Source organism: Eufriesea mexicana, unplaced genomic scaffold, assembly GCF_001483705.2.
Source record: "Eufriesea mexicana isolate 0111107269 unplaced genomic scaffold, ASM148370v2 scaffold18034, whole genome shotgun sequence".
NCBI lineage: Eukaryota > Metazoa > Arthropoda > Insecta > Hymenoptera > Apidae > Eufriesea > Eufriesea mexicana.
Genome location: NW_016925401.1, coordinates 236090 through 251541, shown reverse-complemented (window position 1 = coordinate 251541; position 15452 = coordinate 236090). Strand labels below are relative to the sequence as shown.

The 15452-nt window shown below is 29.5% G+C and overlaps 5 protein-coding genes and 1 long non-coding RNA gene across 6 annotated transcripts in view; 2 read left to right on the top strand and 4 right to left on the bottom strand.

Annotated features, from left to right (window-relative positions):
- Positions 1-1749: 1749 nt before the first annotated feature.
- On the bottom strand, positions 1750-2213 carry wrm2 (wurmchen 2 transmembrane micropeptide). The gene has a single exon (XM_017909410.1). It carries the CDS (start codon positions 2193-2195, stop codon positions 2016-2018), a length of 180 nt encoding a protein of 59 aa, XP_017764899.1. The 5' UTR covers positions 2196-2213; the 3' UTR covers positions 1750-2015.
- Positions 2214-2383: 170 nt separating this feature from the next.
- wrm1 (wurmchen 1 transmembrane protein) lies at positions 2384-3526 on the bottom strand. Its single transcript, XM_017909409.1, has 3 exons — positions 3401-3526; positions 2666-2881; positions 2384-2589 (listed from the first exon to the last, which is right to left on the bottom strand). The coding sequence occupies exons 2-3, from the start codon at positions 2853-2855 to the stop codon at positions 2390-2392; spliced, it is 390 nt and encodes a 129-aa protein (XP_017764898.1). The 5' UTR covers positions 2856-2881; positions 3401-3526; the 3' UTR covers positions 2384-2389.
- Positions 3527-3572: 46 nt separating this feature from the next.
- LOC108554205 (tRNA:m(4)X modification enzyme TRM13 homolog) lies at positions 3573-5342 on the bottom strand. Its single transcript, XM_017909407.1, has 5 exons — positions 5167-5342; positions 4902-5095; positions 4344-4769; positions 4008-4263; positions 3573-3941 (listed from the first exon to the last, which is right to left on the bottom strand). Exons 1-5 carry the CDS (start codon positions 5340-5342, stop codon positions 3755-3757), a joined length of 1239 nt encoding a protein of 412 aa, XP_017764896.1. The 3' UTR covers positions 3573-3754.
- A 2395-nt stretch (positions 5343-7737) lies between these two features.
- LOC108554213 (uncharacterized) lies at positions 7738-10540 on the top strand. Its single transcript, XM_017909419.1, has 6 exons — positions 7738-8126; positions 8366-8395; positions 9398-9591; positions 9780-9974; positions 10059-10298; positions 10373-10540. The coding sequence occupies exons 1-6, from the start codon at positions 7946-7948 to the stop codon at positions 10538-10540; spliced, it is 1008 nt and encodes a 335-aa protein (XP_017764908.1). The 5' UTR covers positions 7738-7945.
- A 1586-nt stretch (positions 10541-12126) lies between these two features.
- ETHR (ecdysis triggering hormone receptor) overlaps positions 12127-15452 on the bottom strand; it is a 44978-nt gene continuing 41652 nt past the window's right edge. The window contains exon 6 of the mRNA XM_017909406.1: positions 12127-12850. Coding sequence (XP_017764895.1) covers positions 12127-12850 — 724 coding nt within the window. The remainder of the gene's footprint in view (positions 12851-15452) is intronic.
- The window catches only part of LOC108554204 (uncharacterized), a 4508-nt gene continuing 2890 nt past the window's right edge, over positions 13835-15452 (top strand). The window contains exon 1 of the long non-coding RNA XR_001890685.1: positions 13835-14011. This is a non-coding gene — a long non-coding RNA (uncharacterized LOC108554204). The remainder of the gene's footprint in view (positions 14012-15452) is intronic.

Below are 15452 nucleotides of genomic sequence, written 5' to 3'. Positions count from 1 at the left end.
GCCATGTCCTTAAGTTTGGAAATCACTGTCTTACGTAATAAGCACGATTTAATAATTATTACCATCTCTCTGATATGTACTAATGATTCTTCTCAACAAAACGTAACTCTTACATAAAATGAAACGTCGATATATACAGTCGTTATATGTGTCTCGTATTGTCTCTGAATGGAAAACTTAATAATAACGAAAGCCAAATGAGCATAAAAATCAAATTAACATAATACAAAAGTCTCAGGCTTCTCGTAGATCCGAGAACTAATTAACTTAATTAGAACTGGTCTCTACGAGGTGATCCATTGAAACTATAGAAATCAAACCTTTCCCCTTCCGAATACAAGATTGTATTTGTTTTTAAGTTTAGATGTATACAAAACAAAAAAATTCGATAATAATAACGTCAGCTGATTCAGGTAATTTTGCCGGGTGTATAACAGTGTATCTGTATAAAAAAGTACATTCAGCGGTATTGATCGGTATCAATGATCTTAGATTAGACTACATATGTACATCATATCATCATTATGCATAAAAAGAATTAAAAAACGAATCTATTAATAGAGTAAGATAGCATTATCTATGTTCTATGGTTTCTTTTAATTAACTATCATTAAACGTCTACTAGAACATAATTAAATAATAACATGCTTGACCTCTCTTTGTGTGGAACTTAATGGAAGTTCTTCGTGTTTTAAATGCATTGTAACATAGCATAATAACGATAGAAGATACGCTAATAATTAGAAGTAAAATTGCTCTGAAATGCGAATTGAAGCATCATGGAGAAAGAAGCGTTAATTGCTTTTTCAAATTTCAATCCATCATTGTATTTGCAACATAATCAAAAGTCTTTCCAAAATGTTATTAACTGTTTTATGCCATTCAAAACTTTTTTTTATTCGTTATGTTAATAGGTTAAACTCGCTAGCGAATTTGAAATCAAATCGTAAACAGAGAAAAATTCTGTTCGTTATCTTCCTATAGTAGTAGTGACAACAAATTTGCATCAGATCAAAAAGTATGAAAATATTAGTTGAGTAAAAAGAAAAGTTTATAAAAAAAGATGTCTTCAATAGGAAGTTCAGGTTTTAGTTGCCTAGGAAATCAAAACAAATTCATATTTCCTAAATCAAATATTTCGTAGCTCGTGAGAAATCATCGTCAGTGATTTATTTACAAGCTGACGTTGTAACTGAACGCAAAAATTGTATAATGTATCTACTTACTTATTAAATAATTGTGTAACCGTTACACATGTAATAAAAATCCAATGTTGTCAATAAAAAGTAAATATTATATATATAATCATTAATTAATTTCAAATGATTTTAGTTAATATAAACTTGTCGAATTTTTAAAGTAGAGGATACATGTAGAGGATACATGTAATTACATAATAAAATGCATGTTTTATATAAAGATAAGCATATTTTATTTATATGAAAAACATATATAAAAAATACAAAAGTTTACAGATGTTAGCTAAAGTGCTGTTAGATAACAAGCATTATATTTTACAAAATGGATCAGATCTTTGTTTCTAACGTAGTTATAAAATTTTTTTCACAAATATTTTGTCCTTTTTCTGCATTTTATATCAAAGTTAGTGCTTAAAAATATAAAAGTTATTGCTTACTTATTGTTTAATAGAATAAATTGTTATTAAGATGTAAACTATTAAGATAACATATATAAATGGACGGAGATTCGTTAAAATACCTTACCCTATATATAAACGATGACATATAAATGACATATAGCATTACTTTTTAAGGCACACAACTACATAATCTTAAAGTAAAAAAGTGATGCTATCCTGTATGTGCACGTTTGAACAATTTTTGGAAAGAATACATATGGAAAACAATGTTTAGAAGAACTAAAATGTCAACATCAAATACAAAGTAAACATACCCCTAGATATTAAAATAAATTCTGGTTTAATTTAAATTGTTTCCTAATATGAAATAGATTTGCAATATGATGTGAAAACATATGGTGATATCTACTTAATTTTACGCCATAGAGACTGAAAGTTTTCGCGAATATGCCTTTTCCTCCCATTCCTGGTCAGATGGCAACGGTGTGTGCCGTAGTTTACAAATACGCATACCATACTTTAGTAGTATCATTATTACGCAAACAACAAAAAGGGTTAAACAGGTAGTTGCTGGCCAAAATATATGTAGCCCCATTTTTGATGTGACTTTTTACTTAAGTGATTTTTTAAATTGTGCAATTTCACTTTGTGCACTTTGTACAGTTGCTACTTTTGAACTTTGGCTATTATAATAGATCAGTTTGTACGATTGTATGATAGTTCTGATGTTCTTAACTGAACATTAATGTTTTCATGAGTTTATATATTTGTATATAATATCAGAACTAATTAAATTTCACTCTCACGTTTTTGCATCTCCATATATTCCTGTGTTTGTAGTGCAGTTCCATATGGTTTAGGATTGTGATACTGTAAAACCTCCTGTTTCTCTTGTGTTTGAAAAGCACATCCAGGTTCTAATTCACTTAAGTCTAAAGGTGGTGTTTTATGCGGTAATACTGTCCATAATGGTTGAATCCATCTATTTCCTAATTAAATAAATGCAATGGAAAATTACAAGATCATATAAGTTGAAGTAGATAAAATATTTTATGTAAAACTCACCAGTATGAGGACTTTGCCAATAATTTCGATGACGGGAACACCAGCAAAATCCAATGTTCAAAATACACAGGAATGCAAATATCAGAGAACAGATAGTGACGGTGACATAAAATGGAGTAAAATCACCGTATTCATGCTTCACGAAGAACGGATTCTTCAGATAATCTTCTCGCTCGTCTAAAATGGACATTTTATAAATTTTAGACTGAGATTCTTCTGAAAAAAAAACAAAGATAATTTTCCCTTCAGTGCTTAAATTTTTATCAATAATTTTATTGATGCCAATAATTTGAAATTAGACTGAAGAGAATAAATATATTTTCTTAATCATAGTTATGTTGAATATTTAAAAACAATGCATTTGTCAATCAGTGAAGTACTTATTTTTTATGAGATATAAAAAATACATATCTAAAGAAATAAGTAATGCCTTGTTTTTTAACAATTTAAATAATTTATTTTTTAGACACAAAACTCGCGTCATCTGCTCTTAAAGAAATGAAGGCGTGGCGTAAGGTCAACATTGCGAAGTTAGGAATTACATGGAACTGCATCTATATTGTTTACTAATGGAAATACTTGTTACTTCTTAATTAAAAAAATAATTTTACTAAAAAACATAATACTATTCATACATATATTGAATGAACTGTGACATAAACTTCTAAAAAATGAAATTGAGGAACCTCAATTTAGAAAAATAAGAATAATGCATTAATATTATATAATACGTACCACGAAATGGTTTTCTTCTTGTGCTTGTTTTTACTGATGATTCATTAAATTTTTTTTAATTAGTAACAAACATGATTTAGTTCTAGCATCAATGCAACGACGTAGTCATCTCAAATACACGCATCACTTAATGCATTAGAATCTGTTACACCAAATTGTATTTGGGCGGGGCGTTGTATATAGTAGGTGGAATGAATGCTTTGTGCAGCATTCACATGTAACGATAGTTCGAAACGGTTGTAATCTCGAATTAAAGATATTTTAATTTATTTGATTACATGTAGAATTAAATTGTACAAAATGATGAACTGTATTTTGTTTTATTAAAAATTTATTGACAATATTTGTAAATTATTATATTTGATCTTTTGTAGCTATTATACACATGTTTTCTAAAGATACATCAGTTGTAGTGTAATAAATTAAGTTACTTTTGAATCCAACACGTTTTAAATATTCCAAACGACCCCAATTTAATAACGATTTTACTTTTTTGCCAATTCTTTCCCTTTCACTCGAAGTTAAAATTTTTATGTTTGTCCTGAAAAATATTATATAATATCGTTTTCTTATTATTTTTCATACATAATGAAAAAAAATATATTACTTTGTTCTTGCTGAATCTTTTTGAGTATTTTCAATTACAGGTGCTTTTTTAAAACCAGATCCACAAGTTGCCCAACTAGCAATACTACACAAAACTGTGAATTCATTTGGTGTAAATCCACACTGTTCTAAAAATTCTTTTCCAACATATGATGCATATTCACATCTATGATGGCAACAAAATGCAATAATTAAACCAACAACATTGCATTTAGGCTCACTATTCATTGCTTGAATTAAGCAATTTAAAGTTAAATCTACAAAATAATATTTTTTTCCTTATGTAAGTATAATGTAATACTTACTGCATTAAAAGTATATGAAAAAATATATATACCAGTAGCTGCTCCACACAAATGTTTTGCAATACCAACTTTATATTTAAATTTTTGAATTTCTGCTATATCATTTAATTTCAAATCAGCAATATCAGCACGTATTCTTTTTATTAGAATGGGAGATTGTTCATTCTTCAATTTATTATCACTTTTATGTCTATGACTTGAACGATCTACTAATAAAATACAACAATCTTTAGAATTTTTTAAGATTTGACCTAGCCAATAAGTTAATTTGCCCTTTCCTGCTCCAAATTCAATAAAACATGTATTTTCTTTAACAAGATTTGCCTGTTCTAAGTGTGATAACAATGATGAGTTTTGTAAGAGATGCTTCTTAATATTTTTTCCACAAGATCCATCATTTATTTTATTTTTAAGTATTTGATGCTCTAATACTATTTCAGGAAAGCTTGGTAACTTTTCTATGAAAGACAATTAAAAATTATACATTAAGTTCAAATTTAAATGCAAATATGTGAATATGTGAATTTTTAAATTTAAATTTGATCTGAAATTTAAAAGTTAGAATATAAAGAAAAATAGAAATTACTAACCATAAACATCTTTTACTTTATCTATAACTGTACTTATCACAAGTTCATTTAACTCGGAGAGTGGTATATGTTGCGTGGCATTGTATGCTTCATTAGCATTAATTCCTTTTATTATAAATGATGGTTGTGCATCAATTAGACGTTTTGCATTACACACCTTTAAGTGTTTAGATAACTTAGATTCATAACATGTACTGGAAACAATCTATAAATTTTATATATATAAAAGAATATGAAATTATTTTTGTAACAAATGTAAACTTACTGTGCAGAATCAAGTGGACATTTTATTCGTTTATTTTCAACTCTTTCTTTATCAGTACGAAATTGTAATGAAACTTCTTGGTGTTCACCGCAATACTTATTTCCCTTCTTCACTGTCATACGGCAATAACGTTTCTTTCTTTGCACAAAATACATACAATGATTTTCTTCCACCATTTTATTAAATTAGTTGTCCTTTCTGTTCGATAATTTCAACGTTTTATAAATAATTTTTGTTAATATAATATTTGAAAAAATTTAGGGTGTATAAGTGAACTTAACCTAATAATTAGTATTATTTGAATAAACCATTCAATCTCTATATGGATAAATTACTTAATTAAACAAATAAATGAATACTATTACATTTAGTAATTATTAATTATATAATTTAAAAGTTCTATTTATTAAAAAAAAAATCATGCAATTGAATTTATATTTAATCTTTATTCACGGCTACTAACACTTTTCCGTCAACGGAAATATAGAAGATAGCTAGAAACCTTGGAAAAGACTCAATACAATTTGCGGAAGTTAATAAAGACGGCAAAGTCTAATCAAGAAGTGTGAACATTGGAGATTGTGTGCAATCAGTGATTGTGCTTTTGTCTTTAATATTCTAACATTATTAGTGATATTAATTTTGTAGCCATATTATTATAATTGTGGTGAATATACAAAAAATTAAAATAGTGAGATATCTTATCACAGAAAGAGATAATCATACATTAATGAAGATAGAATGAAGAGAAGCTTGGTATGTTTAACTTCGCAGAGATAATGACAATAAAAACTGAGGCTGTCACAGTGAAAACCAAAAAGATAGATTTCGAGGTAACATTACTGATTTAACCAAAAACAATTACCAAGCGAACATAAAAAAATATCAAACATAATAACGTTAAATCTAATTAATTAATCTGCAAATAATTTATCAGGAATAAACATAGAAATAAACAAAAGACTAACACTAATATAACAATACATCAAATAGGGAATTCTCTACTTAAGTTAGTATGAAACAAAATTTTAAACAAAAGCATCAATTCTTAAATTAATATTTCACTCTCATTCAGAAGCATACAATGAGTTTCTGCTGTTAATTAAGATACATAACCTATAATACCATATGATATTGAAATTGCAAAAAAACACAACATTGATAAGTATTCTCAAAAGTCTTGATAAAACAAACAAAAAAAACATCATAGGTGAATTAAAGTCTAAATCAATTATATTGTTCTGAAATTAAGAAAAATTAATTTTTACCATAACCAATCCATAAAAGAAGTTTTCAACGAGTAAGACAAATCTCAGCTTTTTATCAAAATTTATTAAGAAAAATTTTAATCGCAGAAGGCTTGTATTCAATGTTATATTTATAAAGCATATGATTATAATTCTTGGAAGTATAATCATATGCTTTATACATATAACTTTGAATAAAATTAAACATTCTTTTTTGATTTTGTATATTCATTAGTTAATTGTGCATTGCATATTTTATTATTGTAAGAGGAATAATTATTGTAGTTAACAGTTTTTCATATTTAATTTATAATTCTTTGCGTTTACTTAAAGTATTTGTAGTTTTGCAATTTTATTAAATCTAATTTTATCAACAATTGAAAATATAAATAATTATTTATCTGCACTTGGTCATTTGTAACTTCCTCTGTAGATAAAACAGTTAATATATTCATGTTATCATTAATACATTTTTGTATTAAAACACATATATTACATATCTATAATTTTCAAGATATCAAAAATAATTTTCCATAATTAACTAATATGTTTGATAAAAATGTCCTATATGATACAAATATTTTCTTGTATATATTTATAATGTACATTATACAACACACTCTACAATTTGTTTATATTGTAAATAGTTACATATCTATTTGACTAGAGTATGTACTCGTTTTAGAGTTATCAGCCAATTTAACCAACATTTGTTGTCGAAACTTTATGTAATTTTCTATCCACTGTTCACTAAATTAACTAGTTCATGTAATAGTCGGAATGTCAATCGAAATTTTTTAACGTCGATCGTTTTATTAGCAGTTGGCTATATGCATTCGTTTAATACCGTTAAGGCTAAATTTAAATACGTTTTTATGCTTACTGTTCAGGTATGTACTTGAAATAAAATATTCACGATGAACTGTCATGTATGAAAATACTACTCGCTAAAAATTTTTTCGACATTAAGACCATGTGAAGTATCCAAGTTTGTCTAAAGTGCTGTTTGCTTTTGTCGTTTTTGTTCTGTTAATAACATTTATATGATTAAAAAGTGTGTCGCGTATAAGTGTATATAATATGTGTATAAGTATGTGTATAATGTAGTTCACATGTGATATTAGTGTGCACCGAAAAAGATCGCCTTAATGATCTGTTACGTATTCTGTGCTACCTCCAGATTGTAACCTATGTTTGCTTACTCTAACAAAATATTCAAAACAATAAACAATTAATGTTTGATTACAATGAAAATTGATACTTTTTTGTGATGCCTCGTCAAGATATAATTTGATACCGAATGAAAATAAATAATGATGAAATCCAAAAATAAATGTGCGTGAAACTATTTTTTGATTAATCTACGTATGATCTCAGACCAGTCGAAGCAGTTGAAGCGATAAGTTTAAAAATTAAAAATCTTATGTGCGGCGACTCAGTTTCTTTTTAAAATTTTGTGGATCTAGTAGCTTATTTGTCACTACGTGCAAGATAGCACCAACCTGTTGCTATCTTGTAATCATTTAAAAAAAATGTGTTATCAGTGTATTCATGTTTATATTCTTAGACCGTTGTGGAAACGGAAGTGGTACGCGATGACCCTCTTATTAGGCATTGTATCAATTATTCTGATTCAGCAATTCTTTTTTGCATCCTACCTTCCTTTGAACCAGACAAAACATGATACATATTCGAAGGAACTGTATCGGGATGGTATGTGAAATTCTTAATATTGTATATCAGTTAAGAGGTTGCTATATGGAAAAAATAAAATGAGAAATGTAAATGAAATACATAATTGAAATACGTTACTTTTTTTATTTGCATTTTAATTGAAGGACGGACTAAAATTATTGAAACGTGTGATAATATTCTTGTTAATACTGTAAACTTTAAAAAAGAAAAAGAAAAAGTTATTATTTGTAGTAACATTGTTTTTACTGCTGTTGCAGCTTTGAGTCGATGGTATAACTTTACTGACGGTGAGTTTAGAAAATCGATCGTTTAATTTAGTTGGATTTTTGAAAAAATTGATAATGTAGACATAGTTGTAAAAAAATTGTAGAAAATTCGATAAGCTTCTACAGGTTTATTAATTATAGAACAAAATGGATGTAAATGTTATGTTTTTGTTATAAATTTTTCTTAATTTAGTAGTAATTTCATATTAAGCGTAGATGTACATAGCATATACATGTTATAACTACATTTGTTTATGTTTATACATCGTCATGTGATAACAGTGTTACGCAAAATTACAAATATTGTCTTTGAACCAATGAAATACGCTTGTTACCTAACCTGTGATTTAAACTTCAACCATACAAAATAATTCATAACCTTCTTTTATTGGTTAGTTATGACGTTTATTTATGTTTATGTTACACGACTATTGTTCACTTGAACATACATAATACACAAAAGCATAATAGGAAATATTGATTTAGATTTTAAATTAAATTTATTTACGTTTAGATGTCGATGGTTATTGCAAATTATGTGTTAACATAACTTTGTAAATGTAATTTATATATCTAATGTACGTTTATAGAATTAACAAACAATTGATTTGAAGAAAAGTATATATTATATTGTAATGTTCCTTAGAAACATTCAATCTATAATATTAATTGCCGTGGTTATTAGTTTTCTAGTTATTATTTTTTTATTGTTAGTTTTCTAGTTATTACTTTTCAATATCTTATAAAGCTGTTGAAACCACTTTTACTCTCTGTAATATTTACTTTAATTGAATACGTTCAGCTTACAGTTATGTCGTGTCACTTAATTACCAAGGTACGTTATTAATATTACATGTTACGAACGTTATATGAAGGACAGTGCATGTAACGATTCATTAAATATTCATAGTAACTCATACTTTCATTTACATTGAAAATTTATACAGTTCTATTGCGATCATTTTTGAAAGATTCTATGTATTTGCATAACTTTGTTAATCTAATTTACATAATTATCGGCAGATGTTATATGGTATAATGATAAAGTGCAATCGCCATCGAATCCAAGAAATTGGCAGCGGTATATGATGGATATTCGACGGAATTGGATATTGTGGAAATATAATCCGAATTATTCATATAACCTAGAAAATCCAGAAATCGAAGATCCATCAATGGGACAAGCAAGTGTAATTCGGAAAATTTTTAAGGATAAGGTAATATCGAACTATTGTATTATAATTATATTATATTTTTAATATGAAATTAAAAGAAGTATATATAAAGTTAATAAATAAAGTTAATAAGTTTACATGTAACGCTATTAGTGGCTTCAATTCAAATAAAAAAAATATTCAGCTTTTTAAATATTTGAACAAATTGATAACGTTAATCTTGTACACAGAAAAATGGCTTCTTTGTGGAGTGTGGCGCCTACGACGGTGAGACTCGAAGTAATACCTTGGTACTAGAGCGATTCCTCGATTGGAGCGGCCTTCTAATAGAGGCGGATCCTTTGAATTTCAGTAAGATGCTGCAGAAGAACAGAAAAGCTTACCTGACACCGACATGTCTTGCCATTGAGCCATATCCTTCGGTGGTACGAAAGTTCGTAGTTTGTAGTGAAAAAAAAGAATTGTGCAATAAATGCAATTATTTAACTCTACAATATTTTAATTTTCAGAATTCCTTCTTGATGGCTAATAATGTAGGGCGTCTTCATGAACCAAATGCTTCGGATAGCCATTTGCCGAATTCCCCTGATGTCGCTCATAGCGGAATTCATGTTTCTGTTCAATGTTTTCCTTTTATACATTTAATGTATGCTCTTAATGTGACCACTGTAAATTATTTCAGCCTTGACATAGAGGGCCATGAGCTTAAAGTATTGAAAACTATCCCGTTTGATATGATAAACATAGAGGTGAATTGAACAAACTGATTAATGCAATTGATAAAAAGTTGTACTTTGAAAGTAATAATTGAATTATGTTTTAGACACTTTCGGTGGAATTTTCCCATGTTGAGAATGGGAAAAAGGAACTAATTGATTTCATGGAATCAAAGGGTTATTATGTCTATTCCTTGGTTGTTAGATCTGACAATTTGGCTCATGATGTAATATTCGTAAAATACGATTACGAAAAAACTAATTTAGTAGAATAATTCCATAGTATTAGCTTACAGTTACTGTTAACTTTTAGTACTTTATTCCTTTATGTAAAACATTAGATATATTGACATTTAAGATAGTTTTGAAGCTTTTACTACTATTTAGGTAACTTATTTAATTTACAACTATATTATTAAATAATATATTATTATATTAGAATGCACAAGATGGAATATATTGCATTAATTTTTTTTATTTTGTCGGTTGTGCAAAAATTATTCCAATTTGATTAATTATTTTAGTTATTATTTAAAAATCTCATGATGATATTATTAGTATTATTTTAACTTATTTCAACTTTATTTTACAAAATATTTACAAGATTATTAAGAACGATTAAATACTATGAGAATTTGTACAACATGAAAACTGTCCAAAGAATATTTTTTCCACTTCGTCTTATGTATCTTAGATATTTAAATATTTTTTGCATTAAATGATTCCTATAACAAAAATGAGATACAAGTTTTCCTATATTTAAGAATTGAAGTGGAAAGTGTACACTTTTTAAACACTACTGGAATGATTTAATGCGTAATTAAATCAATTTGTTATTTATTGCTACATCATGAGCAATAAAGTATTAATAATTATCGCATTCGCAATAATAAAAATATCAATGCACAAGTGGCGTTACGATTCTAATTAAATAAATAATTATTTAAAGCTTGTAGACTAGCGTTGTCGTTTCTTAAATATTTTTAATATTTTCTTAAATACTTCATGAAAAAAGATTTCATCTAGAGTTGTTAAAAATATCTATAATTATTCTAATAGTTATCGTAATTTTATGTGCGGTTAATATCAGATGAATAGATATAGCACTTGGTTCAACTATTATTTTATAAACGCATAGGAACTTAAAACTTATAAGAAGGTAATATATCGTTTTGTACATTCTTAAAGATGCATATTATTTTTCATAGGGATTATGTCTTACTTTTCGAATACGAGTATCATAGCAAACAGTAAAGTAAAGCTATAAACTGAGATCCCTTTGGTTCTTCAAAATTAATACAATTTTATCTACTGCACAGTTTATCTTTAATCTTTTCTCTATCCAAAGATACAGTTGCTTGTTCTTTGTTCTAATACACGGTAGACGTTTACACGATTAGTTAATCACAGATTCCAAAGTTCTATGTAACAATAATTCGACTCTAACGTATCGTTCATAATCTTATGCAGATTGATGTTTTTGAGAGGAAGTAACATACGTATTTTTAAGTAAATGATCATTTTTTACCATTAGTAATTGCTATAGTGCATTGAACATGTATTATTCGTTCTATATTTCTCCCCCCCCCCTTTCTCTGACTCTTCCTCTTTATTTAAAATAGAAACAACAGCATTAAACATTGGCCTGGTTAGATACTTAATATTTAATGTCGAATCAACTGTTTCATTGTCTATTAAGCGACTTCAAGTCAGTTCCTAATAAATAAATGTTTTATAAAACACAATTCACATAGAAGTACGAACGATGTTCGAGTGATACTACAATATTATGGAATGATTTGAATGATCACAGTTTTAAAACTTATCATCTCCTTTTTTCCTTTTTTTTTTTTTTTTTTTTTTAAACATAACTTTCCTGCTTCTTTTTAACGATTCTTCCACTAACAACCGTCGTTTGAAGCGGCACTTTCATCTGTTTTTCCGCGGACACGTTGTTGCACGGCACCTTAACGCTGCTACTTTTGTTACTGCTATGTCTTCTCCAAAAATCCGAATGATTGCTGCTACAGTTGGTTGAGCCAGTGGTATAAGTACCGGTTTTTTCCGAAGTTTTCTTCTTCTTCCTTTTGTTAGGACCTAGGCCACATAACCTGAGAAACCCTTCCCTGAATTTTGTGGACATCAGATTGTAGAGAATGGGATTAATGGCGGAGTTTAGGTATAGCATCACTCGACAGAAATAGAGCAAGGTAAAATAGCATTCAATACCAAGGTTCACGATCCTGGTCGGTGGAACAGCCAGGATCCAGAGCGTCAACGCTCTAAATGGCAGCAGGCACAGAAAGAAACAAAGAACTACCGTTCCCAGCATTAGCATCACCTGCTTGCGATATTTGAGCAAGTTATTCGACGACCCACGACTAATCGTTGGATTCGTCATCAGATATCGTGCTATCACCGTATACAAAACCACCAGGATCAGAAGCGGTATCACGAAGAACACAATTATTGTGAATAAGACGAAACCCTTTGTCCAGTATGTATTGGCAACCGTGTTACAGGTCGGAATGTACGTACCGTCGGCATTCTCCTCCTCCTCGTAGGTGACCATTAGTAGGATGGGACTGTGAACAAATTTTTTACCGGTAATTGACGATTTCTTTATACTATTTTCGTTTTATATATCTTATCTCACATAGTTAACCTTTTTTTTTTTTAAGCGAAGCATTATAATTTGTTTTTAGAAAGAAATAGTTTTTATATTCTTTACAGTTTGGAATATAATCATCGATGGCTAATTTATCTTATAATATATTTGTGTAATAATTTTATAAATATATTACAGTAACATCGTTCAGTGAAATAACATGGAATGTTATCACTCATCGCATTTACAAAAGGTTACCATCGGTCGGCAATGTAAAAACGAAGCATACGTACTAATTTTATTCCTACCATCACAATGGTAAGAAAAAATTATATTTGCCTAAATGCACGTTTACAATACTGTCAGTGAGATCGTCATTTTTTGATTAGCGCTATTTACAGTTCATAATTCACGTAGCCCAATCACTATTCCTATCATTAAACATGAATCATACGAAGTTTTCTTTTTGTTCACTGATATTTTTTTTGGTTCCAGTCATGTTATTCCTCGACGCTCTCCTTTTGCACCCTTTAATTCTACACAGTTTTAAAAATTCTCTTCTAAATTTATTGCTCATTAAATTATATAATACTGGATCAATAGCGCTGTGCAGATAAAACATAATCCTGCTAAAATTAAGAAGCGCGAAAAATGTGTCTCGGTCGATAGCAGCGATTTTTTCAGCCGGCGCAATCACTATGTAAAAGATAAGTATTCTGTATGGCGATAAACAGACGAAGAAGCTGATAACCACAGACAACAGCATGGTAATCACGTTTTTCTTCGCTCTGGCATGGTAGGAATCACTGCTATTACTGGAATCGGGCATCAACTGCTTGATGATGAACGTATACAAGATCAGTAGGATCAGCAGTGGTACAATATAGAACAGAAGGATCAGAAACATGAAGAATACCATAGTGGCGCTAGTGTCGGCCATCGTCAGACAGACTGGAACGACGTTTCTTGCGTCCTGATTGTTCTTGCTTTCCTTCACGCGCATCTCCTGGTACTGCGAGACCCAGATTATGGGACTGCAATCAATGAAAGTAAAATTTGGCGGATAGCTGCTGGGACTTACGGCATCTTCAAGCTGGACAGAGCTCAGATGGGAAGGATGATGGTTCGAGATTAACGTGTAAGCAGTTTTTAACCCCTCTACCGCCCTGATCTGCGCAGGATTTGCCTTGTAAGCTCAGCAAAGCTTGTGATTCGATCGTGACTTCGATTCGAGGCGGGATCAAACGCAGCGCCACCTGAACTGTCAAATTCATTAAATCGCATTTACACGAGCAAGAAAGAAGTTCCATGCGATTCTACTGTCTTTTTCTTTCGTCATATTCTAATTGGAATCATTGAATTGTACTTACGAAAGAATAACGCAAATGGACAGTGTTCTTAACTTGCTTCTGATAAACTGTTCACTGATTTGCTTCGATAAAGAAGAACGCGTGACGAACAACGATGGGGATGTTTTACAAAGATAAAATTAGGTCGATAGTGTCAAACGGAGTGCTCTGCAATCTCAATTGGCAGATACTTTGTTCAACTGGATAAGGTAATTCGTTGATCTGTTTATATTCGTTTAAAAGACATACGTTATTCCTAGTTCCCTTATTTTTATTTTTTTTTAGTTATTCATTTTATAACGATCTTCTGCAAAAAGCGTCACTTCTGTCATTTTGAGCATCGGATTTCTTTTCGAGGAAGAGAAGCTCTTAGCATTTTCTCAAAGACGTTTTAACCATTGAAAGACGGACAGATACCATCTAGCCGTCAGACGGTGACACTCCCACGTAACGCAATACAGTGTCCTGTTGGTTTCTTTTCTTTCCTCCTTTTTTATGTCTTAGCACGAATTTCAGATCCAATCTTCGCACGAAAAACGATACTGTGGTATTGAATTTCCTCCAATACTCGAAGTGGAACAATTTTCGGTAATTGCGGTCTCTGTCGTATTCTCTTTCTTTTTAAGTAGAAAGAAAAAGAAAAAAGATGCCTTTATTAGACTTTTTCACGCTGTTTTTGAGTCCCGACGTATTGTACCAATATCTGTAACTTCTTGAAATTTTAAGAAATCTCTATCAAGGGCCATAAATGGTCTTTGAATTATTTAAAGTACCACTGCTCTTTATTGTTGCATCAAAAAGCAGATTTTTTAAATTATGAGGATTTAAACATGATAGTTTCATTCAAAATGTAGAATTATTTTTCAATCAGATTTTTTTAGATAATTTAGATCATTCCAAAATAATTTTGGACACATTAGAGCTTTATAATGATACTGTTTGCTAGAAATTTCTTTACCGTCGGTGTAAAAGCAGTTTATATGTAGGAAGAGATGGTTTCTTGAAACTATATATCACTTTGTCAATGGTAGTAGTAGAATTAGCCCATAGATCAGACGGCGAGGGTTTACAGGGTGATGTATCACTGGCATTGCGCAGTAAGACCATCTAGGAACACTTGGGACACCATTCAAGAATTTACCCTTGAAATGATACGACACCAGAAATCTATCTTACTTCCTTTCCTTTGATAAACTCGAATACATTTTCAACAAATAAATATATATATAT